The sequence below is a fragment of the Melospiza georgiana genome, chromosome 2 (assembly GCF_028018845.1).
Source record: "Melospiza georgiana isolate bMelGeo1 chromosome 2, bMelGeo1.pri, whole genome shotgun sequence".
In the NCBI taxonomy this organism is placed as follows: Eukaryota; Metazoa; Chordata; class Aves; order Passeriformes; family Passerellidae; genus Melospiza; species Melospiza georgiana.
Window position 1 is genome coordinate 10,421,342 of NC_080431.1, and position 25,645 is coordinate 10,446,986.

At 39.7% G+C, this 25,645-nt stretch overlaps 1 protein-coding gene across 1 annotated transcript in view; it reads right to left on the minus strand.

Annotated features, from left to right (window-relative positions):
• Positions 1-1,197: 1,197 nt before the first annotated feature.
• The window catches only part of SAMSN1 (SAM domain, SH3 domain and nuclear localization signals 1), a 49,760-nt gene continuing 25,312 nt past the window's right edge, over positions 1,198-25,645 (minus strand). Inside the window, exons 2-8 of the mRNA XM_058018481.1 lie at positions 18,110-18,181; positions 17,378-17,533; positions 15,350-15,470; positions 13,895-14,046; positions 11,612-11,818; positions 9,974-10,124; positions 1,198-1,403 (exon numbers count right to left, since the gene is read on the minus strand). Of these exons, the coding sequence (XP_057874464.1) occupies positions 1,198-1,403; positions 9,974-10,124; positions 11,612-11,818; positions 13,895-14,046; positions 15,350-15,470; positions 17,378-17,533; positions 18,110-18,181 (1,065 nt within the window). The remainder of the gene's footprint in view (positions 1,404-9,973; positions 10,125-11,611; positions 11,819-13,894; positions 14,047-15,349; positions 15,471-17,377; positions 17,534-18,109; positions 18,182-25,645) is intronic.

The following is a 25,645-nucleotide window of genomic DNA, read 5'->3' on the forward strand; positions in this document are numbered from 1 at the left end:
AAATTATGAAAATTTTGTGACTAATGATTGAGCAAAAAGTCCCCCTATTGACTTGATACACAGATTCTTATGCATGCTAAAAATGCTCAGTGGAATTACTATTTACTGTGTTAGTCCTAGAAGAGAGCAGTCTTTGAAATGTAATGACCACATTAAAAATCAAGTATTTTGAAAGGGCTTAAACACATGGTTCTGTTTATTATTGAAGGAAGTACTCTAAAAGAAGACAGGCAGTTAAAAATGTGTATTCCAGTGTGAAATATACTGGGAAAAGACAATAAAATCTCATATGAAAGACAGTCAGGTACAATAACCATGTTAGCTTCCAAGTTCTGTATACAAACACATACTCTATTAACAAACTTCACATCACACAAAAAAGGCAACACCTTCACAAAACATTATCATAAAAGCAGAGCACTGATCCCGATGGCTTTTTTGCTCTGAGTTTGAATTCTCTGTATAATGCTTGGGACAAATGAGAACAGGTGTGAAAAGAACCATAAAAAAATTGCCACTGCCATTTGGATGGCTCTGTTCTTCCACAACATAGAGACCACAGAGAACTAAATTCAGATTCACCCTGCAGTTCTCTTATGGTTCCAGGAAAAAGTACAGGAAAAATGACAGTCTACTTTAGAGCTCACTTTGGAGAAAATTTTTGTGAAACAGCTTTAATATTAGTGAGAATTGGCTTGGTACTTTTCAAAGTAGAGTGTGACTGTATCCACATTTTTATTATGATGATATATCAGTAAAAAACATTCTGTACACAAATCAGCAAAACACAGCTGAAAATAGAGACAGTGTGATGAATCCATATATTTTTAAAATAAATATGTACAATATTTACATTTTGGACAGTTCCAGAAATTAACATCTCCAGATTATGAACCACTACCTAAAAAAAATCCCTACTAATATAGAAAATGCATTTGCTGTACAAATATTTATAAATACTTTTGTATAAACTTTTCAGGGTAAAACCTGTGGATTCACTGAAAAGAAAAACATGAGAAATTCTTATCAACTAACATTTAGCTATCAAATGTCCACATATGAAACAGTTTGAGCATCATGAATCAGAAAAAAGTAGATTCTCAATGTTGAGAATATTTTGTATTCTGCTTCTGTGCCACCATACTGACAAATGTGATTGTCTTTTCTGAAAATCTGCAGAAAAGCAGCAGGACCGAATCAGTTTGACTCACTGATTGTTATTGACTGCACCATGTCACACAGGGCTTCTGGGTCTGCTTCTTCTTTACCATTATCTGAATTTTCTGATGAGATGTAACAGCCAGAATCTCTTGGACAGTCATTTAACTGTGATTTGTCAAAACTCTGGTGAGGGCTCAAGTTCTGCGTCTCCTGGCCGTCCTCACTTTTCTGCTGTTCTTCAACTAGAAAGAACAGAAAAAAGAAAGAAAAAATTGTCAATACAAGTACCTTGGGAAAGAGCTGAGATAGCAGCATGACTGATCTTGAAGAACTTTGGAAACAGAGCTGGTAACCTACACATGACTACATCAATATATTTTGTCCATCAGAAGCAGAGAGAATTAAAAGTGCGATTACACGAGTGTAACAACACCTGAGCTGACAATGGGGTTGGTCTTTTTCCTTCTGGATGTTTCTCAGAGATGAATTTTGGGGGCTTTGGCCCCATCCTTTATGCTGAGGTCCTTCTTTGGCCTGATCCTTTATCCTGAGGCTGTGCAAAGTGAAACAGTGACTGTGTGTGGTCACTGTGCGCACACCAGAGATGGAACCTTCCCCCTCCCAAGCTTGTGTATCACAGACTGGGATACTGAATTAACCACTGAGCCTTGTTTAAAACACATTTCTCTATAGATCTGTGTCTTTGGAGCGCAGCCCCACCACCTGATGTGCTCTCTGCCTCACAGAGACTGCGCTGCCCTTCAGAAGTGCTTGGCACAAAGACGTGCCAACCAGCTTTTCTAAAGCACCCAGCTTTTCAGCAGGAGTGGGTGGCTGATGGAAACTTCCACCAAGCTCAGCTTGATATCCAGAAGGTTTTTTTCCAAAACACAGAAACCTCAGAGGAAGCTAAGCTGCCTAATTTCTGCTGTATGGTTTTTGAGCGCTGTTCCAAAACTAAGTAGAAGCAAATTATCTTGCAAATAATTTGCGCTTGTTTAGCTGCCGGATGACTAATCTGTTCAAATTCAAAAATCTGGAACTCAGTGGCAGTATCAACAGACCCCTCAAGAAAAGTTCAACAAGAGAGGACATACAAGTATCTAATGACTCTTATGTGTACTGGTTTTAAATTTCCTCTTCCTCTTCTCTAGCTGTGAAGTACATGTTTACTCACAGTAAACTTCTTAAGAAAATAAGCTATAAAATATAAATCTTTCCATTTCCTACTTTTTTTCTTGTGCTGTTACCAACCACCTGTAGCTGTAGTTTTACTTCAAATTGTATTTGGCTTTCTGAACAAAGTATAGGGAAACATCTCAGAGGAAACAGATGGTTTTGCTCCAGATTTTTATCCCTTCAGAAAAATGGTACCTTTTTGCTTTTGCAAAGAAAGTTCCCTTCTTCTACTTGTTTTGTTCCTCTTTGGTTAAGCAGTCAGTTCTGGATCTTTAGTCACATTTAAACTGTCTCAATTCAAATCGAAATGGAATGGAAGTCCAAAGATATGAAGGATTTAATGCTGTGTCAAAATCTATATCTATCTATTTTAGTTTCTAGAATTTAAAAATTTTCACAAAGAGCATTCATATAGACTTTTATTTCAATTGTTGGAAATTTGGTAAAATGTGAAAGATTTTACATTTGATTTTTTAAATCTACCTTCTATTGAATAACACAGAATAAATTAGAAATAAAAGGCTGAAATTTTTCACTCCTTTACAGTGAAATGGAACAGTGGGAGAGTTTCTTTGGAGACATTTTTCATTGTGGGAGATTTCAACAAACTTCACAAAGCATTTTTATTTACTGAGAAGAATTTTGAGGTCTTGATGGAAGTGTTGTAGATTTGTTTGGCCTGATTAAATGTGCTTAATATCTTCTAACTTCCAATTGCCTAATAAATTGTAAAAATTAACTGATTTTTTTAAATAATCCAAAGTCTCAACTTAGTTATTTTTTCAATAAAGTCTGAGGGTATAGACATAACCAGATGTATTTGAAAGAAAAATAAAAAAAATTACTTTAAATATTTTCCAAGGAATAATAATGATCTCGGCTAAATTAATTGTTAATTGCACTTGCGTGCAAGAGCACGCGTTGCAGCAGATTTAATTGATATCTGTAACTGTTTGATCTCCTCACTTTACAGAACACAGTTTGTCATGTCAAATGTTATCTCTCTCTTTGCAGGGAAAATATTTGATCATGGAGGGTCCGATTGATTTCTGATTGAAGTCAGGGAGGAATCACAAAGGCGTCGCACCGGCGAAGGTATTCCCACTGCTGCTGGCAGCGATAGCACAAAATTCAGCACAAAATTCAGCACAAAATTCAGCACAAAAAGCAGCGATGCCCCAGCAAATCCTGGTCCTGAGTGTGTCCCCAGCTCCCTGCAGCCCCATCCCACCTTGGGGCGAAGGGAGCCGGGGTTTGTGCAGCACTGGGAGCCCTCCTGCCCTTGGCCTCCCCCAAATCCCCGCGGCCGCTGACGCTGCTCGCTGCCCTCTCATCTGCTGCCCTGGCAAGCACTGACCTACAAAGGGTTAATCCTGTTTACAATGCCAAGGGCAGAGAGGAGCCCCCATCCACTTTGTTTGTTCTACAGTGGGAAGAAGACCGAGTAGCCAGTGGATTAAAAGGAAAATGTGGTCTCAGTCACTGTATTAGTGCCTTGTAACTGGTTGTCTATATAATCTAAGCAGTTCCTATGTGAACAACAGATCCGAATTTTTTTATCAATGTCTCCCCAGGGAATAATGCCCAGACAAGCCTAGAACTGAGATTTCTTTTCTTTTCTTTTTTTTTTTTTTTTCATTCTGAATTTAGGTAAATAATTAGGAAAATGAGAAATCTCTGTTTAGAAGACATACATATATGTAAAACTTCTTATAAAACTAGTTGAATTTTCTTACATGAAAAACTGAAAACCAAAAATATTCAGGTGTTTGAGACAGTAAAAATGCTATATTTTCTATTTTTCATTCTAAGCAGAAAAAGTTGGAAGAACACCCCTCCCCCTCCATATTTATGAAGAAAAGACTGTAAGCAAACTTTGGTGCCTTTTTTTTCTCTTTAAAGCAGTCTTAAATATTATGCAGTAACTACTAAACCATTTGAACAGGATCCTGAGTATTATAAAAATACATATTGTGCAATTTTAGAAGTTGCTTCATGAGAAGAGCAAAGGAACTTTTACTCTTTTTCTTTTCTTTTTTTTTTTTTTTAAGCTTTTGGCTCTTCTATTCCTTTCTGTTTAAGTCCTTTCTCTAACATGTACACACTCAAGTTCTACATTAGGAGAGGTGGGTTTGCTGCTTTAATCTTTTGGACATCAGAAGAAAGCCACGCTGCACAGAAAACAGGAATTGATAAAATTAAACTGCCGTGAGATGTTGCGGAATCATCAGAAATAACTATCTTATCAACAAATGGAAGTCCTATCATTTTTCTACAGTAAAGCAGTTTCACAGAAGATAAATGGCTCTCAGTCACTGTTGTCTATGATATGGCCAGAAGAGCCCAAGATATGCATCATTTTGACACATATATTCCAGTACTCTTTTAGACAGTAGGATTATATTCAGACTTCTGAAAAAAAATGTGAGGCCTTTAGCCTTGGTGAGAGATGTGTGATGCATCCCTTATCTTCCTCACTGCTTAGACCTTTAAAATGAGTTTTTGTTATTCAATGACTTAGATGTGCACGACACGTGCAAGGATAGATTTCTTTTTTCCTTCACCAGCGCTTTTCCCCTTTCTAATGAGGTTAAAGTCCTGATTAGGGAAGCACTTTAAGCTTGGCTTTAAGGGAATTCAGCTCAAGAATGCACAGAGGTCACTCTGACTCCTGTGCAGTTATGTCAGATGAGTGGCAGGAGGCTTGGATTTTGTCTTGGACAAGAAGAAGGTTACCCAAGAGCAAACCAAACTTCATGAGTGGGCTCTCTGAGAGTTTGCCTTTGTGGGTTTTGTCAGCCGGGCTAGGAGCACTGGGCTCCTGAGTGCTTTAGGCTGAGTCACTCACCTTGCAGCGGTGCTGCACTGGGCAGCACCTTTCAGTAACTAAAGGCTTAAAATCACAGAATCACATGATGCTTGGAACAGACTTCTGGAGATCATCTGGTCCAACCCCCTGCCAAAGCAGGGTCACCTGTGCAGGTGGCACAGGAATGTGTCCAAGTGGGTTTGGAATGTCTCCAGAGAGGGAGACTGTGCCTTCTTGGGCAGCAGCTCCAGTGCTCTGCCTCCCTCAGTGTAAACTTCTTCATGTTCATGAAATGAAACTTCTTGTGTTTTAATTTATGGCCATTGCTCCTTGCCCTGTGACTGGATCCCACTGAACAAAGTCAGTTTTAGAAGATGAAGCCAGATCTCCAGTGTATGTACACAGGCCATGTATCACCTGTGCCAGTTAGACCATCTAAGTGTGAAAATGAAATGAGATCTCACAATGCATCAAACTCAGAAATGATCCTCAGAAAGGATCATCTGGGAGCAGTAAAGGGCAGTAATTCTTGGAAAAAATGCAGAGAAACCTGAAGTGGTTTATGCAGTACTTTGGGCATTCTAAAGACTAAATATTTTGTGGATATTTACAGATATGCAACCTAAAATACTGCATCCACTGAAATCCGTGGCACAGCTTTTGTGGGAGGAAAAAAAGTTATTGAACTAATGTGAGAACTTGTGGTGGAAACAGAAATGAGAAGCTTCTTTTTTTATCTAAAATCTTGAAGCAAACAAAAAAAAAAGGTGAAAAATACTAATACTCATGCAAGGATGAGCTTCCTCGGGAAATCTGGAAATATTATGTTCAGGCCAATGCCTTGCACCACAGTACAGAAGGGGAGATTGTCTATGAGCTTGACAAGGTACTGTATGATCCCATTAGTTGAAAGGCACTGCCCAGTGTAAAATGGAACTCTTGGTCCCTGATTCTCACGTAAGGGATGTGACTGAGAACTGAAAGTCGTGTCCTTATTTATCTCCCATCTTGCTGTACAAGAGCAATAAATAAAGAGTAAACCTTATTTGTTATTAGTGGAATTAAAAGCATGATCTGCACTTAAATATGAAAAGCAAGCTAAGGAAATGGATTTGGGGAGATAAGTGTAAAATATTATCCCCCAAATTGCACATATTCACCTTTTGGGGGTTTTCCATAAAATTACCTGCATGCACATATCCAATGGAGGCTCATTTTTTTTTTAGCTCAGAATAGCTTTGGACTAGTGTAACCCAGTGGATTTCAGGGATGAACTTCTTGATTTAAATAATGTATTTGAGAAGAGAATCAAGCCTATTTTGCACACACAGAAATGTGTGTCCGGGGAAGCGGTCAAGAAAAGAAGTTCCAAACTTCTTTTATTACTTTATTCATTAACCATCCAGCAACTGCTTCACTTTAAAAATAGCATCCTACAAAAGCACAGACATCCATCTCCTGTCTAGAAGCCATCTGGGAGAAGAATGGAAAGCTATTAAGAAATACTTTATGAAAAAGCCTTTTTTTTTTTTTCCTCTCACAGCCATGAATTCATGGAAACCAAGACTTTTGCCCCAAATATAAAGGTTTGACCAACTTATAGAAAATCTAAAAAAATGTCTGAGAGGGGGGGAAGGTCATGAGGAGTTTACAAATCCTTGCAATTCTAGGATAGCCTTGCTACATTAAATACTTGAAGATGATGAATTTGGGCCTGGACTCTCAGGAAGGAGAGAAAGAAGACAGTACAGTAATAGAAAAAAAAATCTGCTTTAAAAACACTTTGTGGTAGCAATTGCTAAATAAAACTTACTTTTTAAAATTCTATATACTTATACCATAAGTAAGAAAATTCTATATTCTCATACTATGCCCATAGTATAAGATGGGTAAAATTTGTTCTTTCAAATTCACTCAGGTCTAAATCAAATGTAAGTTTAAAAAAAAAGTCACTGCCAAAAATCCTGTATTTTGCATGGCTTTAAGTAGCATATAATGTGGAAACTACTGCTGCAGGTCTTTTGGTTAGAAAACTCAATAAATGTTTATTCTGCGAGATGAATTATACACAAGTATGTGTCATGAAGAAATTACTTAGTATAACATACAATTAATGTCAAGAAAAAGCCAAGGAATGACAAAGAAATTAAAAGCCTTGTAAAAACCTCTGGACATGTCACAAGATCAGATTTCACATTAAACAAATACGAAATCTTGTTTTACTGCATTTATAGGAGGGTCTAGTAAAATGAGGCTATGTTCCAGCACACTTGGTTGTTCTGAGTAATGGCAGTGTCACAAAAACTCAGAAACCCTTGTATTTCAACTCTGGGCCATACCTGCCTGTCCACCCATTAATCAAACATGGAAGCACAAATGGAATGCAGAGACAGGGAATTCTTCCAAGCTCTGTGAGGAAGATGGGCCTAGAACAGTAAATAGAGTCCATGGCCTCAGCTTATTTTTAAAAAGTGAACTTTTTACCTGGAAAGTGCTGAAATTCTATCTAGAATTCTCTTGGCCAATAAACAGATTACGTTGTAGCTGTGGGTAATTATGCAGCTCACTTCTAAGCAATGCACAAAATCAATTTTAATTAAAAAATCATTTATGCTGGAATGAGCCATGCCCATTTAGGAAAAAAAAAATATTGACCCAGGAAAGTTCAGTCCAGATGCAGAATTCACTTTCAGAGTAGCACCCAGCTCTTTCAACCCAATTTTCCAATCTGATTGACAGAAGGACAAAGAGGTCAAACGATTCGTACAACATCAGACTCATGCGGAGCTTATCCCCAAGATCATCTTGACGCCCTGTCTTTTGTTATAACAACTTAACAGATAGCTACTCTCCATTCTGGTCTTTAGTATCCTCCTTTCTGGAACAGGTATTTCAGTTCTGTCCCCACCAGTCATGTGACAAATGCTCTGATCCCTCTGAACCAGACACGGTGAGGATTCAAGAATCAAACTAGGACAGTATTTACTCGTGGCTTGCCCTAAAATATACACAAATCTTACAAAATTTAACTAGACTTAACTGAATGTTTATAGCTGGTATGACACAAAAAGATGATGTGGTTCTGGTCCCTGTGAGTATTCATAAATTATGGGAAAATTACTTGATTGAATTTGAATACTGGAAAGATTTGCTGTACCTACCTAAGCTGCATGTGAAACAAATATTCATTTAATCTCTTGAAATGAGACTACAGTGGCGTCACTGATTCTGAAGCATGGACCCCTTTATAAGATTTAATGTTATTATTCCCAGAGCTGTTACAAGAATTTGAACTATTAAACCATGCAGATAACGTCAGGGACACTGTTTTTCCTGAAGAAGTGACTAAATCCTATGCTGCCAACGTAGGAAGAACCCAGTTTGGATAATAAGGGTGAATATATTCATTTTCAGAATATGGAATGTACAAGGACCTTGTTAGGTTTGGTTCTTGCACAGGTGCATGTAGAACATTAGGGGTTAATACACATTCAGTATTGAAAGCTGCTTGCTCTGCTTTTTGTTATCCAGCCAATACAAATAGCAAACCATACTCTCACCACTACAGAGCAGTTCAGCACTTGTGTGGTCTGTTAGAAACCATTATGTTTCAATTTGGCTTTCACAACTATGCAAAACTGCAAACTTACAATCTAGCATTTTTCTTTACTATTTTTCTCGTGTTAAATGTGGAAAAACATTCTCAGTAATAGGTGCAGAAAGCACAGCAAGGCTGGTTCCCACAGAAAATACACCATACTCAGTATGTACATTTTCAGGTGCCTTCCTGGCAGATCTCTGCAGTAAAACTTGTGCAAAATATAACCCTTTTCTTTTCTGGATTCACTCTTTCAATCTTTGGTTCTACATAGACAGCCCTTCAAGAGTTCTTTTCAAACCTGTCATCTCACAGAGCTATAGACCAGAAAGAACTTCTGAACCTGGAGGGCAAAGAAAACGTTTCTAATGGCACTCCAACAAATTTGCAAGAGCCTTTCACTGGAAGCTGAATAAGAACAGGAACAACTTAATGTACAAATGGGGTCCCAAAAAAAGCCCAAACATTCAGGAAAAAAAAAATTGAAAGTTGTCTACATACTGAGGAGATAATAAGTGGATCCCTGAAAAAAATTGCTATTAAACTATCTCAGGAAGACATTGTTTATCCTTCTCTCTCTTTTTTCTGTGCTTCTCAATTGGAAGTGCACATTTGACGACATGACTGCTCATCATAGGGGGAGTATGCACAAATATTAATGAAGATGAAAACCCCTCCCTTCTCATTTGGCTGAGTATCTAATTAAGTAGATGCTTAGCTGTGGTTTCTACCAAACTGACATAAATTATTTCCAATTCAAAGTCAGACTGGAAATATCATTAAAATATCATAAAAAAGTTTTTCCTTTTCTGTATCCTAGCTTTTCCAGTCCTCACAAAAGAAACAAGTGAAGAAAACCAAATGGTGACCACATGCACATACACACTCCATATATTCAATTCTTGGAAACTCACCAGAAACAGAAGTTAGATTAATTTTGAGAGAAGAACGGAAACCAGCTATTATATATATATATATATATATATATGCGCTTGTTTGGTTGGGTTTTGTTTCGTTTTTTTTTTTTACAACACTTTCCTACCAAAAAAGCTAATTTGGATAAGGATTTAAGTGTGTGATGAAGTGAGGGAAGAAAAAATTTGTAATTATCTGCGCAATGTTTTTTAAAAAAATTAACAAAAATTCTTTACTGGAGCTGTTTGACCTAAGCTCTCTTTTGCTTAAGATACTAGTGCATCTACTCTTGATAAATCTCAAACACTTACTGTCACAGTCCTGGAGATTTTCAATTGCTGATAACAACCTTGCCCTGTCTTCTGGGTCAGAAATATTTAATTCAATAAGGTGGCTTTCATGCAGATCCTTTAAGTCCTCTAGAGTTTCATAGCCATTCAGCAGGAGGGTCGAGGCGTATTCCTACAAAAGGACACAAGCAAATCTTGTTATGGAAACAAGCACTAAGTTTAGTAGAGGAATAGGCACAATTTCACTTTTTCTCTTTGGCCAGGTTGAAATGGGCTCTGTTCTCCAGTCCAGTTGGAGAGGTGGAGGGCAAGAGGGAACAGAGGCAGAGATGCCTGGGAGCCCTCCTGGCCATGCCACCACCTGTGCCTGAGCTCCCTAGCACAGCCCAGCAGCAAGCAGGACCAGGGCAGAGCTCTGTCAGAAATTATTGAATTTGCTGAGGTTCTGGACTGTTGTGGGTCACTCCATGAGTGTCTCTCCCACACTGAGCCCAGGAGGGGCTCTGAGGTGAGGGGTGCTCTGCCTTTTCACAGGAGAACCCCTTGATCCAAGCAAGGGGAGAAGCAGAGGGAGCCCGGGGCCCTGCTGTGTCACACAAGGTCCCCCTTGAGCTGTGTGTCAAGTCAGTACAAACCTCTGTGCATGCTCCAGGGAAAGGAGTGTTTGCATCAGCAGCAAAGCAATTACCCTTATTAAAAATGTGACTTGTAAATCACGACCTCATTACACTTTGACACTCAGTCAAGATCTAGGGTTGCAGAGAGGGAGAGAGGCTCAACATGAGCCTGGTGCAAAAATACTATTGCTCCCTAAAGACCACAAGAAATGAGAAACACAAATTCTCAGTTTTGGCTCTGGAGTCAGACTGCAGCCCTGCCCCTGAAACATCCACAGCCACACATCTCCTGTATTCAAACACACAACTGCAGTCAGGTGAGCTGACAAGTCACCGGTGTCCCTCTCTGAGTGGCACAGCCACATGATGAGGTAAAATGCAGTTCTATAAGCCACTCATGATGCCTTTCTGGTCTTAAAAACTCAGAACCAGACACAGTTAAGGGATAAGGGGGTTTTACCTCAGTATTTAATAAGGATCCTTATTGGTGCACACTTCACCAGGGTGGAATGTGTCACAGCGCACCCACACCACTGATTATGTATACAATTTTTAGACCTTATAAATTAGCATATCTAACAAGGATGCCCCCGTGGATGAATGAAGTGACATTCCCCCATCTATGGAATTCCTCCCTGGATGGGCCAAATCTGGTTCACAGGATATTTTCTAGAGAGGACCTTGGTTTCCCAAGACAGTGTAGGGTTTTCTGTCCTCCCACTACCAGGTCTTTAGGATGTTTGGTCTCTGGGCATAACAAAATACTGGGACTATGCTAAATTATCAGACTTAAGGAATTACATCTATGCATGCTAAGAATACCGAGGTTACATAGAAGTTATATAAAACGTATATAAAGAAAAGGCAAAAAATCATCTTGGCATCACTCACATCAGATAAAAGACAGACACAAGGTTGCTTTGCTTTGCTGCCACCAAAGCTGCTGAAACCTGCCTTTCCCCTCCTGCCTGTAAATGACATTCAAACCTGAGCACACAGAAAGGGAACGTTTCAAACAGAGCTGGGAAATGCCTTGGCTGACCTGCAGGTGGACACATTCCAGGAGCTCTTGAAGTGTTTTAGGCTTGGTCCTTTTGCTTCCTCTGTGTGGGTTTATCCTTCTGGGTGCAGCTTCTTCCTCCAAGATAATATCCACATAAATGAACTTGAAATTTCCTACTTTGTTGTTCAGCATGCCTGTCCATATGCCCATGGGAGTTTTGCAGATGATATCTATGATGTCTCCTTTCTAGAACAATAAAAAAAGCACAACACAGCTTACACTTCTGGTTTGTTATATGTAGCTTTTCCTCTGTGGACCAAAACCAGCACTAGTCAGTGTGAAGTAACTTTGTAATTATCTAGATTTAGTGCCTTTGCTTTTATAAAATCCCAGGAAAATAATTACAGAAAGTGGAGCTAGTCCTTATCTCCAAACCTTTGAGAAGGAGAGGTGAGCACAAGCAGCCCCTCTCACTATTTCTGTGCTCCACTTGGTCCCTGAAAAGGGATAGGGTTGCATCAGCAATTAACTTTTGTCATGGGCAGTGGGCATAGTTTTGGCAAAAAGCAAGGGATGACTGTAAGGTTATTTTCAAAATATGTGCCATAGCATTTACAGAATAATCTTATTATCCAGCCTCTCAAGGATCTCCAAAAAAGATAGCTGATCTATGTGAAAGGTGGACTCCTACCCATTTTACAGGAAAAATCACTGTCTACATTTCTCAAAGACAATAAAGAACATTTAACTCCCCTAACAAATATGAGTGCTGAAAAAGGTGACAACACAGCTATTTCAAGGAGGTTTTTTGGTGAAGGTGTTCACAGCCACATTGTGGGAACCAAGGTCTCAGCTCAGGAAAACAGTCATTCTGAGTAATTCTCACAGTAAAAAGGCTCTTACAAAGTCATGCACCCTACACAATTTGCTTCCAAGGACCTCAAAAATGAGCCCTCTCTTCTTGGCATGTATCACAGAAAAATGCTGAAAGCCTTTGAAGAGTTATCCAACAAATGCCTGCTTCATTTGGGATTCTGTTACAAAGTTAGAAATCAAACTCAGTTTGTTTAGATGTGTCCCCAGCTCCAAAGTTTACATATTTTCTGGTCTGGTCAAGGAACAGCAAGTCAAGTGGTCATCCTACTTTTTGTACAAACCCAAGTACAAAACTGATTATGAGCTGGTGACCTGGTTTAGTTAGAACATGGGGCTCAGATCTGTGAGCACATTTGAAGTGGAAACTAAACAAACATTTATTTAAAGGTCTACAAGCACATGTTATTCTACAAACTCATGCAGGCTCAGGAGCTTCAGATGTGGATGCAGGTCAGAATTAGGCAGTGGCTCCAAGCCAAGCTGCAAATGCACTTTGAATTCAGATTCGGGGTACTGAAATTTTGTGTGATAAATCCAGGGGATTTCAACCCTAAGTATCAGCTTACAATTCCAAAATACACCACCCTAATTAATAAAAAAAGAAACCTATATGAGCCAGCAGATATTTGCCATTTAAATAATTAAAAAATTTAAAGTGTATTAAAAGAAATGCCCTAGATGTGGGTGGAAATGGAGGGTAAGTGCTGAAGACTGCAAGTACCAGCAGAGCAACAGCTCTCATGTAGGCCAGAGAGAAGGAGAGGGAGTCTGTGTGAGAGACAGGATTTGGCAAAATGAAGCAGCTGTGAAGAAGGAAAAAGTCTGAAGGGCTGGGGGTTTTTAAGTAATGTTCAACTGGGCCTCTGTTTGTTGCACTTCTTCTTCACTCACACAGCCACAGGTTCACAGAGACAGGTGAACCCCAGAAGGTTCACAGCTCAAATATAGGCTTAAAGAAAAGTTTAATGGAAAGGCAAACTGTTTTTATTAAAGGCAATGGGTGCCACTGAGCTTTGGATAATCCTAGTTATGTCTGGGAAAGCTTGGGGAGACAACTTTGTATCCCATGAGATTTTACTCTTTCTTACTCCAGACCCTGCATCTGTGTTGTATGCTTCCCACATACAACATCCCAATTCTCCCGTGTTGTATGTGGAAAGCAACACATATTTTACTCTGAGGAAGGCTGGGGTAGGTAGGGAGACACCATGAAGGGGTTTTTACCTGGAATCTGTGCCTTAAAAAGCCTTTAGCAGCACTTGGCTTTGCAGTCTGGTCTGAACTAAGTCCTTATAGAAGCATTGCGAAACCAGACCAGCCTTGCTTTTAGAGTGTTCCACGTGCTTGAGCAGGTAAAAATTCATTATTAGATGTATTATTTAGATGTAAAATATGGTGTCCCTGGCATTGCTAGTGGGAGAGAAGGGGTCCTGGTGGCTGTCCTACCTTGATTTTGAGCGAGTCGGTGTCGTAAGGGCTGGGTGTGAAGTCGGTGTGCACCTTGGCGCGGCCGCAGAAGGGGCCGTTGTAGGGCACCTCGTCGTCCAGGCGCAGGCTGTCCCTGTTGCTGGTGCCATCCGAGCAGCTGGTCACCCCACCTGGGAGAGAGGCAGCTTGAGACACCCCTGCACCAAACCCCCACACAGGCAGCTCTGCACAGCAGCCCAAAGGAAGGGTTCAGTACCACAGAATCAGAGACACAGCATACCCTGTGCGGGTTTGACACCTTCCAGGATAACTGCATTCAATAAAAATCATGCTACAAGAGACAGCACAAAATGGGTAGGAGATCTTTCATTAATATCTTCCCTAAAGTAATCTTTTTCTGGTGATGATACTAATAGACTACCTATTTTATTTACAGACTTTTTGAAATATTACCTCTGCAGATTAATAAAATGTACCCTAAAAGTGCAATTTAAGGAATTAATTCTGCTGAACTTCCCCTGTTTATTCTGAGAAATGAAAACAAGTACTGTAGAAGTTACTTTATTTCATTCCAGAGCTAGCTGAAACATCAAAGGAACCTGCATTGCAGAGGGAAATTTTAATCTTATCAACATTTCTGCCTGTCATTTTATCCAAGTTGAGCAATAAAATATCAGCAGAGTAATTCAAGCAAATTTGAGCAAGCTCTGCAATATCCCATCCAAATATGTTTTTAGATAAGAGCAGCAGTGTATTGGAAGTAAACTCCCATATACGATTTTCACAAATCACGTCACAGAAAATGATCATAAAAATGGTTTTGTTTGAGGTGATTGCTTAAGTGCACAGCTCCATCTCAGGGCCAGATTAACTCTAAGTGCAAATGGTCTGGACTGCAGCTCCAGGCTGCACTCAGAGCTCAGGCAGTGCCTGCAGGGTGGCACAGCAGTGTAACCAGGGATAGCTGTGACCTGCCACCCAGCAAATATCCACAGCAGGGCAACACAGAGAGAGCTGGAGGCACATTTCTCACCTGAGACTCCTCTGAACAAGGCTGCCCTGGTGGGGGAGGGTTTTCAGTGGGTTTCAGGTGGGCTGTGTCTCTCTGCATCATGTCCCAAAGTTGCCAGGTGAGACCCACATCCTCCACCATCTTGTGTGGCTGCACCCAGGGATTGAAAACCCAGCACTGAGGCAGTGATAACTCCACAAAAATGTGGAGTTATGCCCTATAATTCATGTTATTTTTTTTCTTCACTTAGTATTTACACTCTTAAAAAACACTCAGCTTATTTCTAAATAGATGTATACCTACCCTAGCCGCTACCCATTTAACCAAATTACACTTTTGTCTGCCAGAATGAAGAGCTCTCTACCATCACATTTTTGATCACCAGCTCTGATTCCACAGACATAAGCAATAACTATATTGATCCAGTGACTGAATGAGAAGTATAGGTGTCTTGTACTTACTAGATGAGCTCTGGCCACTGTTCAGACTGTAGAGACTTTCCAAAGAGTCACTGGTTTTCAGGGAGACCTTCTCAGTGTGTGCTCCACCACCAGGATCACTGTCTTCTTTTCCCTCTTCATTCTTTAACACAAAAAAATCCCATGTTAACCACAAAGAAATGTGTTTCAGAGAATTTCTTTTTTTGTTTTAAAGCATCATTAGAGATTAGCTCATCATTGCACTTTACTAAGAACTCCTTTGTGAGAGAAGACATTTTTTGAAGTTGATGCCTGGTACTACCAATGCCCAACAATCACCCCTAGTATTTTGTGATCCTGGAGAAATTCCCTCTTGTTTCTGCCCCACTCTCCCTGCTCAAAGGAAGACTGCAACAAACCATGGCAGAGCTGAAAGCTTGAAATGGATAATTTGCGGGCAGCCTGATAAGATTTTGTCTGCTTGTCTCAGAGAAGGAAATACAAAGCTCAGCTCTGAAGGCAGGTGGTGAAGAGCTGGCTGGCACAGCTGTGTTCTGCACTGAACTTGTGAGGATGGTGGTTGCTTGTGGCAGGCTGGGGACAGCTTGCACACACGTGGGGCACTGGTGTGTTCCAGCACCACACTGCCCAGCATTCACCCTGTCCTCGAAATCCAGGGCATTTCAGAATTAACAGGTACATGTTTCTCTCACAAAGTCTAATGGTGTATGAAATTGGCCCCTTGAGTTTATCCCAATAAATCACACCTCAGGAGTCACAGCCTGTTCAGAACAATAAGATCCATATTTCAGTCACAGTTAAGTTAGAGACGATGTAACTGATAAATTAAATAGGGATGATCTTTTAAAAGGAAGGATTTTTCAGTAGAATTTATCATGTTGCATGTGATACCTGATGCAACTGAAACTTCCTTCAGCACATTGTATTTGGGGAAAAATTAGTTATTCACCAGTTAGATGATGAAGCAAAAAATGACAGTGCATGTGTGAATTAGAGACCCATACAGGTACATATCAGGCAGAGCACTGAAATGAAGAACTATATTGGTTTCCAACAAGAACTGTGCTTGTTACAGCAGCCAGCAGCATAACAGATTAATCAGGAGGCTGGTATTGATTGCCATCATCTCCTGCAGGAAGGAAGATCATGCTACATGTGTGTCCAACCAGATAATCCATTGAATTTCTGTCATGGGAATTGTTGCTTTAAATGTGCAGAAAGGAAATATAAAAATATAATATAAAGATCATCGATTGCACTTTAGAAAAAAAAAAACTAAACTAATGAAATACAAATCCTTGTCTTGGTCCTCCAAAAGGCATTTAAAGTATCCTGTGAAAAATTGTTTTCTACTTGTGACATTCCTCATTGATTTTCCTTACTTACCTTATATTGACATGTGAGATAGGATGCAGACTAGATAGATTTTTTGGGGGATTGTTACGTGTGACAAGTTTTTTTTCTTATAGTTTTAAATTTTGGAACTTACTGACACAAAGTACTGAGAAAACAGGGTTTTCAGTATGTGCAAGATTATGTTTTTTATGTTTAATAAAGATAGTTCCACTAAGATTAGATAAGGTAAAAGGAGATAAGTCATATGAGCTGGAATTCTCTAGGATGCTGGCTGACCTTTACAAAGTGGACTTAAGAAATAATTCTTGTATTGGGAGATAAATTCTTTTAATGAAGCTTTTTGTACACACTGAGCATCACACTGATGATGGGGTTCAACCAATAGTCCCTTGTGTCCACATGAGAAGGGGTTTTGTGCTCATATAAATGTTCCTCAATGAAAAAGCAAAATTAAATGAAGTAAAATTCTTATGACTCTTGAGCCCTTGCTGTGTGATTTGTGTGTACACTAAAAAGCACATGAAAGAGCAGGTACATACCAAAAGCTGGCTTAGTTCAGTATGTGTTGTTACCCTGGGTTTGTGGTTTGTCACAGCTGAGGACAGTTGAAACATGAACAGAAAAAATGCACATAATATTTTTACTGCTTCACGTGTATTTCCAACAAACACAAGGCTCTTAGGCTGTATTTACCATCTCCTCAGAGAGTGCCTTGATGTATTTTTTGCCCATCTTTTTCCTCATGGTAAGTGAAATGGCTCTCATCTTCTTACTCAGGCTTCCTCCATTGCTTGCTGCTTTGATTTGTACTGCTTCCCCAATGTCACTTATAGTCTCCAGCTCAGATATCTGTTTTGAAATCAAAAAGTAAGCAATAACTCACCACAAAAATAAAACACAGCAAGCTGAAGCAGAAATTACAGGGAAATATTAAGGACACTAACACAGTTAGCATGACAATATTCAGTCATTGCCATTTTCCTTGGAAACTGTGTACCTAAACAGGTTTGCAGCACAATACTCTATGTATGAATCACAGAAAGAAAATCTATTTTTTTGTAGGTAATGTTGTTTCCCATTATTTATTGTCCCTAATATCAATAAGAATTCAGGGAATTTTTGCAGAGGTCTTAAAAACAAAAGTGAGACATCTGTGGGTTACTTGTAAAGTGCTGGTTACGTTGGGCAGGCATCAATGTGAAGCGCACTTTTTTTTTTTTTTTGTTTCTATTTTCACACCAAAGTGCCAAATTTTAGGTGTGATTCTCTTGGGTTTTTTTGTCAGGGCCTCAATCACCAAACAAATGCAGGTATACAAGTAAAGTTCTCAGCACTGCAAAATTTACACAAGAGCTTCCCAATGTTTTTTGCATAACTGTCATGGGAAAGTGAACTGCAGAAATTCAAAGTTTGGGTTCTACAGACCTCAGCTGAATCATCTGTCTTTGATATCGAGTGGTGCCTGAAACGGTCAAAGCTCCCAAAGCTGCTCGTGCGCTGCAAAAGAAGAGAAGACAAACCTTGACTCACTGCTGCTGCTTTGCTTTGTTCTCTTATTAAGACTTAAAAACTGTCAAGCCACCTGTTGGCATTAAAAATCCCTCCCATATCAGTGGGCCATGAACTGCTGCATCCAGCTAGAAACAAAATATGAGGTGGCTGTAGGGGAAAAAATAATTATGACTGTACAGGCAGACGTAGAAAAATAAGTCAGAGAAACAATACTGCTTCAAATACTAATTAAGTAATGGATATGATTATGAGTCCTTCTACATCTGTTTCACATTACTTATGTATGTAAATAACCATGCATTATTTGCAGGTAAGAAAGACTTGTTTATGAGTTTCAAAAAAAAAGTGTCATCATAAATATGATACAAGCAATAGACTTGGTTGTGGTGGTGTAAATTGCGGCAATTTATACAATGTATTTTTGCAGCTGGGAAGACAATTTATGATTCTTTACCATCAGGAATGAGCAAGGACTGCTGAGGATTATGAATACATCTTGTCCAAAATGCACACATTGAAAAGGGAGTAAGTAACAGAATTATCAGGCAAGCCTTCTACTTTTCTTATCAATTTTACAATTAGAAATTCTGATTTTTAAACATAGATGGGTACAATTTTCTGCCATGCTACAGCATTACTTGGCTTAACAAAGCTGCATCACCTGAGTTGTGCATTAGGAGTGAATGGATTGCTCTGCCTTCCTTCTAGTTTTCACTCTTTCTCCATGTGGATAAATGGCATGGAAAGGACGGAGGTGGCACAGCAGATTTTGAGGAGTGGGGTCATACAGAAATACCTGCCAGACATGCTCAGGCAGAGCTGCCTGGCACTGCACTGCCCATGGGGGCAAAATGCATAAAATTACATTGATGCCAAGCTGGGAGTCCCTTTAAGTGTGTCCCTAGAAACAGCCAAAATTTGGACATATATCCTCTCTACAGTGCCTTTAAGAGCTTGTTTTTATGTCTTCACCAATACTCACAGCTGGGTCTAGAATGGGTTGGGTTTTTTAAGTACTTCCCTCTTCCATACTAAATGAAAATCTTTAATGCAGTATGAGAGTTCTTGAGCAGGGCTCTCTATTATACATGAGGCAATATAAGCTCAGTCTATTTCTGAGTATTCAAAATCCCCTCTGGAGGAAAAAGACACTGAACAAAATAGTAAACCACAAAATAAATGCACTCTGTCTGATTTAATAAGTGATTTCAGAGTATCTGGGCTACAGCTTTTCCTGTAGTTATTAATCCTTTTGCCTTGCCCATGTGATTTCAGCCAAAGTAGTTCCTTGTTCCATTGCTTCCTTCCCCCACCCCCAGCCACATGAGTCATATTTTCATCTCCCCCAGATTTCTAAAGCACCCACTGTGCACTCTTCACCTGGCATCTCCAGCTCCCTCCTTTTGCTGTCAATACTCACAAAAGCCTTGGGAGCTCCCAGCTTTCGTATTACAGAGTTCCAATCTTCTCCACCAGGCAAGAATGGCCATGAGGCAGCCTCAGGAGCAACAGAGGTAGAACATCCTTTGGGCAACCAAAGAGGAGGAGCAAAGAACTGGTTTGGGAGCACACTTAGTGCTGGCATGGACCTGCTTCCTGAGAAGTTAAGGAGGAATCCCTCCTTGATATATTTCCCTGTTTTCCCAAACTTATTCAGTAACCAGTTCTGCCCCCTCCCCCAAAAAATGAATGTGGACAAAGCAGTGGGAGCCTGAGCAGAGTCAGTTGGAAGGGCCTACCCATATTTTGGCTCCATATTCTAAGCAGTGCAGCTTAAAAGAATAATAACATCTTTTTTCCCCCCCTGCCCTATATTTCTGGGCACATCTAACCTGAAAAATATTTCCAGCCAAAGGTTATTTGAAGAAACTGACCCAGATTTGTGAATATTTTTGGACAACTATAATGACATTTACTATTCACTGAGGAGAAAATTAAAAAAGAAAATAAAAAAATCATCTGTTATTGATTGTAAAATCTCTGTTGTCTAAACACTGGTTTGTTTTTTCTTCCATTGTGGAACTGAAAATTACTATTTGAATTGTACATTTAATTTTATCTAAAATTCCCATAAAAAGCTTTGCTATTAAGTAGATGAAGAACATCCTGTGACAAGGGGTTAGCTCAATAGTATGATATAAAAACACAGCCCTGAGGATTATGGTTCTATTAGACAGGATTAACACCTTTGACTAGCTTGTCAGCCCAGCCAAATGTGCCCTGCAGCACAGAGCAGGAGGGAGAAGGGAGCCTGGGATTCACAGCAACACTGGGAAGGGAAAGTATAAAATTGTCTCAGCAATCTCTAAACATACACTGACCTTTCTGTTGCATTCCAACACTTCAATATGTCTAGTAGGAATAAGTGTATATTAAAGTGCAGATGTGCTGGAAATAGTTTAAAGAGAACAAGAGGGAAAACATTGTTTAGTGTTGGTCTTACCTATAAACACTTGAGCACAGTTATTCTTTTTTGACCCTCGAAACAACCTTATATCCTACACGTGCAGGAGCCTGGGGCTATTGGTAGTGTACTTCAATGCTGCTTCATCCTTATTAAATATTAATAAGGGTTACAGGATGATTTCCACTGTTCTAGATAATGGTGTTGCTGCACTGGAGAGCACTGAATAGGGCTGCTTCAGCAGTTCTCTACACTAACTTTTTCCATTAAGTAATCAATAGGCACCACCTTTTAAAAATGTATCCAACCCCATTACACTGATAACAAAAAGCAGATTTAGGGGCTCCTGGCTGCAAAGGGAATGGGACTATTACTTTCAGTAGTGTCAGTCACTGCATTAGTGTCAGGGAACACCTACTTTGTGAAGATATGGACGGGCCTTATTTCCAGGTGAAGGGAAGCTTTTAAAGTAAATGCAAAGCTACTAAGAGAAAATACACTATTGACTTTTGATACCAGGATTCAGCATCCTATAAAGTTAAGTGGTTTTTCTGGCTCAATTCATGCAAGAGCTACCCAGGGATATGTTAAGCAAATATGAATTCGCTCAGTAAAATCTAATGGAGGCATGGGCAGAGGGAGAAACAACTGTGTTTTCCTGCACAAGGGCCGATCAAATAATTTCTATAAATCAACGCATTAACTTTCATCTCTTCCCGCTCGGTATTCCAAACTAACATAATAGAAAATATCAAAGACACTTTTCAGTATTTGAAAACCTTCTTCCTTCTCCTATATCATTTATTCCCTGAAATCCAGGAATTTTAAACAACCCTTTTAAAGGGATAAGTGCTATGTAATTGTTGTTTATTTTAATTTGGACAGTCTGCAGTTGATTGTCTGGCTTGACTGTAAATAGCCTATCATTTTCCCTAGAAAATAATATGGTATGGTATGCAAATAGTAGGACAACAACAGGTTCTGCAATCCATGTCTTTATGTTATGAATGATCCTTCCCTTGTAGGACATACAGGAGAACTAAGTTCTTGTCTGTGACAAACTAGTCAGAGCTTCCCTGTGTCTAAAAACAACCTTTGAGCCAAAACTGACTGCAGTTATCCTGATAAATAATCATTATGGGAGATATTCATCCCATATTTTTCTGTGGACAATTCACACTGCTCAGCAATGTGGTTGCCTGCTGTCATAAATTCTGGCCCATTATATTTTGCTTCAAGTCCTATTCAAAATATGTTTTAAATCCTGCATGTGTCAAAGGCTTTGTACTGACCCTCTCACACAAGTAAATCTCTTCAAATTCCCCCATGCATTTTAATTTTTAGCTTCCATTCATCCTTAGACTCCCCAAACCATGTAAGCTGTACAGGGGCAAACGTGGACACTGGAAGTAATAAAAAGGGAGCTCAGCATGTTGCTCAATTTCCTTGCCTGCCACAGACACTTGTCTTCTTCCCTCTTTTTTGAGAGCAGATCCAGCAGCCCTCAGGAGAACAGCCTGTTCTTGCTGCTCTGATTGATGAAGATAAGTGGAGATCAGGATTTGATTCATTTGTTCTATTCTCTGTTGGTTCTGGTCCCTTCAGAAGGAGGAGACCACTCTGAGAATGAAAGAGTTACCAAGTAGGGATGAATATTTCCACTCTGCTAGCTTATCTTCTTGCATAGATAATCAAAAGAATTGTCTCCTACTTTCCCAGATGGCAAGACAGCAATTTATAGCTTTTTGGATGTTCTGTGGGAAAAAACCCACAAACCGAACACCACCAAAAAAATCCTCACTTCTGTATAAAGAATGAGAATTTACATAAAAGATTAAGTGACTCTCCAAAGGGTAAGGGAAGCAACAGAAGAGAAAACATCATGACCTCTGTACCACAGGGAATTTTTCCTATTTACACATTAGTTACACATACAAAACTTCTGACCACTAACCAACACATTAATATAACTTTATAGCCCACATGAAACACGGCCTAAACCTTGCACTTCACCAGTCAAAAGCAATAAAAAAGATACAGCTTGTTCCTGCTAACTCAAATAGAGCAATCTACTGAAATGGCATTTTTAACTGGCTTAAAAATGACTCTATAAAAGGCTGGTTGTTATCATGGCCTGGTGTTCAGTAGCTGCATGGAGGTGGGGGAGAGAGGGGAGCAAAGTGGACCTTGAACAGAACTGCCACCACCAAGCCTCAGATCAAACACCCCAATTTTAACAGTGGAAAAGCACTGGAAAAGCAGAGCTGAATTTAAAAAATGAGTTAATCATAACTAACACTCCTCCAGGTGAACAAACTGCACTCTCCAAAGTAAACACTGAGCAGCTGTTTTATCAGTGCCTCTAAGTGGTACCAGCCTCTGTCCCTCAGCCCTGACTCCCTGCTGACACCAGGCACGGAGTTCCCAGTAACCCAGTCAGGGTCACCACTAAAAACCAGCCTCCAGTCCTTCCAGGGGCACTTTGCCCTGGGCAGGCACTGGGGCAGATGAGAGAAGGGCAGAGCTGCTATGGGATTTTTTGCAAGGTCTGTAAGTCTTCCCCTGGAAGGGGCAGCCATGTAGGACATCTGAGTAAAAGAGGCATTTTGGTCAGGCAAAAAATAAAAAGTGCTGTGTTGATTAAACATCTTTGAGAGGGACTGAATAAGGAAGCAATTTAGGAAATGCCAGTCTTAACACTCGGAAAGTTTTGTGCAAGTGAGTATTGCAAAATGTGCAAGTGGGGGAGGAACCTGACTCCACTTTCTTTAAATGCACATTGACCCTGAGTTTTGAGCACCATTGTTCCTGCAGAGCACTCTCAGTTCCCAATGAGAAAAGTCACTCCAAGTGCTCTTCTGGCAGTCTGTCCAATTCTGGGAGTGTGCACACAGGTATTTGCAATAATTATGTAATTAAGACTTTATTATTTATATGACATTTAATTAAAAGTGACTTTCAGTGGCACACAAAACCATGAAAAGAAAATGACTTTAAAAGAAGGTTAAGGATGTGTGACAAACTCAGAGGAGCTATGAAAATGACAGCTAAGGATTTGGCATCATGTGCACTTCCACCTCCCTGCTATCCTTTTTCTACCCTTCATTTACACATGGGCAGAAACACCGAGGGATGAGCCTTGAAATCCACCCTCCACAAAACCATCACTGCCGTAGAGGGGAGTACTGCCTGAGTAAAGGCTGGTTAAACACTACATAAGCATTGCAGGCTTTGATCTTTAATCCCTTAAATACCAACATCTTTTCTCTCCTGAAACTTCCTCCTCTTCAAACCCGCTGAATTCACAGACGAATTCTCACATTTTAAAACCAAATCACCTAGCAGCTTCAATTAAAGTCCTTTCCCTGCTTACTTAAACAGCATGATTTTAATAATGCTGTGTGTTATCTAGGTCCTGACCTTGCAGGGTTTTGCTGGATTTCCTGCGTGAGAGAAATTACTCACAAGCATGTTTGACTAAATAAAGACAAAAATACATTTGCCTGAAGAGGGGCTGAGAAGAATCCAGCCCCAAAGGTTCAGTTTTGCAGGGACCCCCAGGCCTGGCCAGCACACCCACAAGTGGGGAACCAGCATGCACTGCCAGAGAAGGTGGGAATGTGGCTGTTCAGTGAAAGGTGTTCCTTCAAACGACCTTCCAGATGAAAACAAGATTAAAAAAATAACCTCTAAGCCACGGTCAAGTGTGACCGTCCCAAAAGCTCGTTTGTTCTTTTTCTGAAGAGTAAGCAAACTCCAGAAAGCCCTTACACGAGTTTCACCGCCCTACTGCAGCCTTACCCTTGACAACAGGTAATGACCAACAATAAGCTAATTCTAAGGAACTTGGGGGAGGGGGCCAGAAAGAGAGTTAGTTTTTATTACTTTTAAATGAGTGTTTGATACATCATCTTGGTTCCCCTGATTAATGTTCGCAGCAAACTCAGCCATTGGAGTTGTAATGTTTCTGCAAGCTTCCCTACAGCAAAGCCCAGCCATTAATTCAGTGGCATATGTCAGCTCAGCAGAGCAAGGTCACTCTTCTCTTTCAAGGGGAACCTTTTTAGAAATAATAAAACTGACAGAAAGTTCTTTTTTGCATGCTTTATGTCACCTGAGGTTGAGTGCTGCAGTTAATATCACAGAGCTTATAAACATTCCCATCTTCAGCAGTCTCCAAACCCACCGGGCTCTTAGAACCTCAACTTTTCTTTTTTTTTGAAGTAATATAGTGACAGCTTTATGTGGGGCAGATATACAGTATGTAATCCTAAATGAGTAAAAAGTAAGTAAAAAATGAACAAATCTTTTCTTGGGCATTTTAGAGGAGAAATTTTGGAAGACACTAAGGACTGCTGATGCTGCAGGATATTAGTGCTTAGAGAAAAAGGTCTGGGATTAGGGACTTTATCTCTGTGGATGCTTGCATCTTTGGATAAAGGGAGGAAATTTTAAAAAGCACCAGTCCACCTTGTTTCCATTTCACTGCTAACTGACACTGTATAGGCATGTGATGTAAAGAGAGCCCAAACTTAATTGATCTATTATGGAATGATTTTGAATTTGTAAGTAAAGGTGTTCCAGTCATCTGCTATGATAATTAATTGCAACTGGAACTTATTTATGGAGGTACAAATATTATGGGACATGATAAACAAAATAACTAGCTGAAGAATAAGATCCAAACAATAGGCCATTTTTCCCCCTCATTATCTCCCTTCAGACATCCTGACTACACTTGATTAATGAATCCATAGTGAGATTAGCTGAAATTGCCTTAATGGAGATGCACTACAGTAGAGAAGCAAAATTCAGTGCAGTATCCATCATCAGTCACTGTGAATTTGAGTGCTTCATCAGATCTATCTGTCCATTTATTTAAATCATTTTTATATTGGAAAACAAAGCAAAAAAAGCAACAAAGAAATCAAATACTAGGTTCATTAGAGTGGCTTAACTTTTGACTCCTTTGAAGTGTAGACTAGGGTCACCATTTTTGCTTTTTCTTGTGTCCTCCCTTGTCTAATGGCTGTGTTCCAATGTCA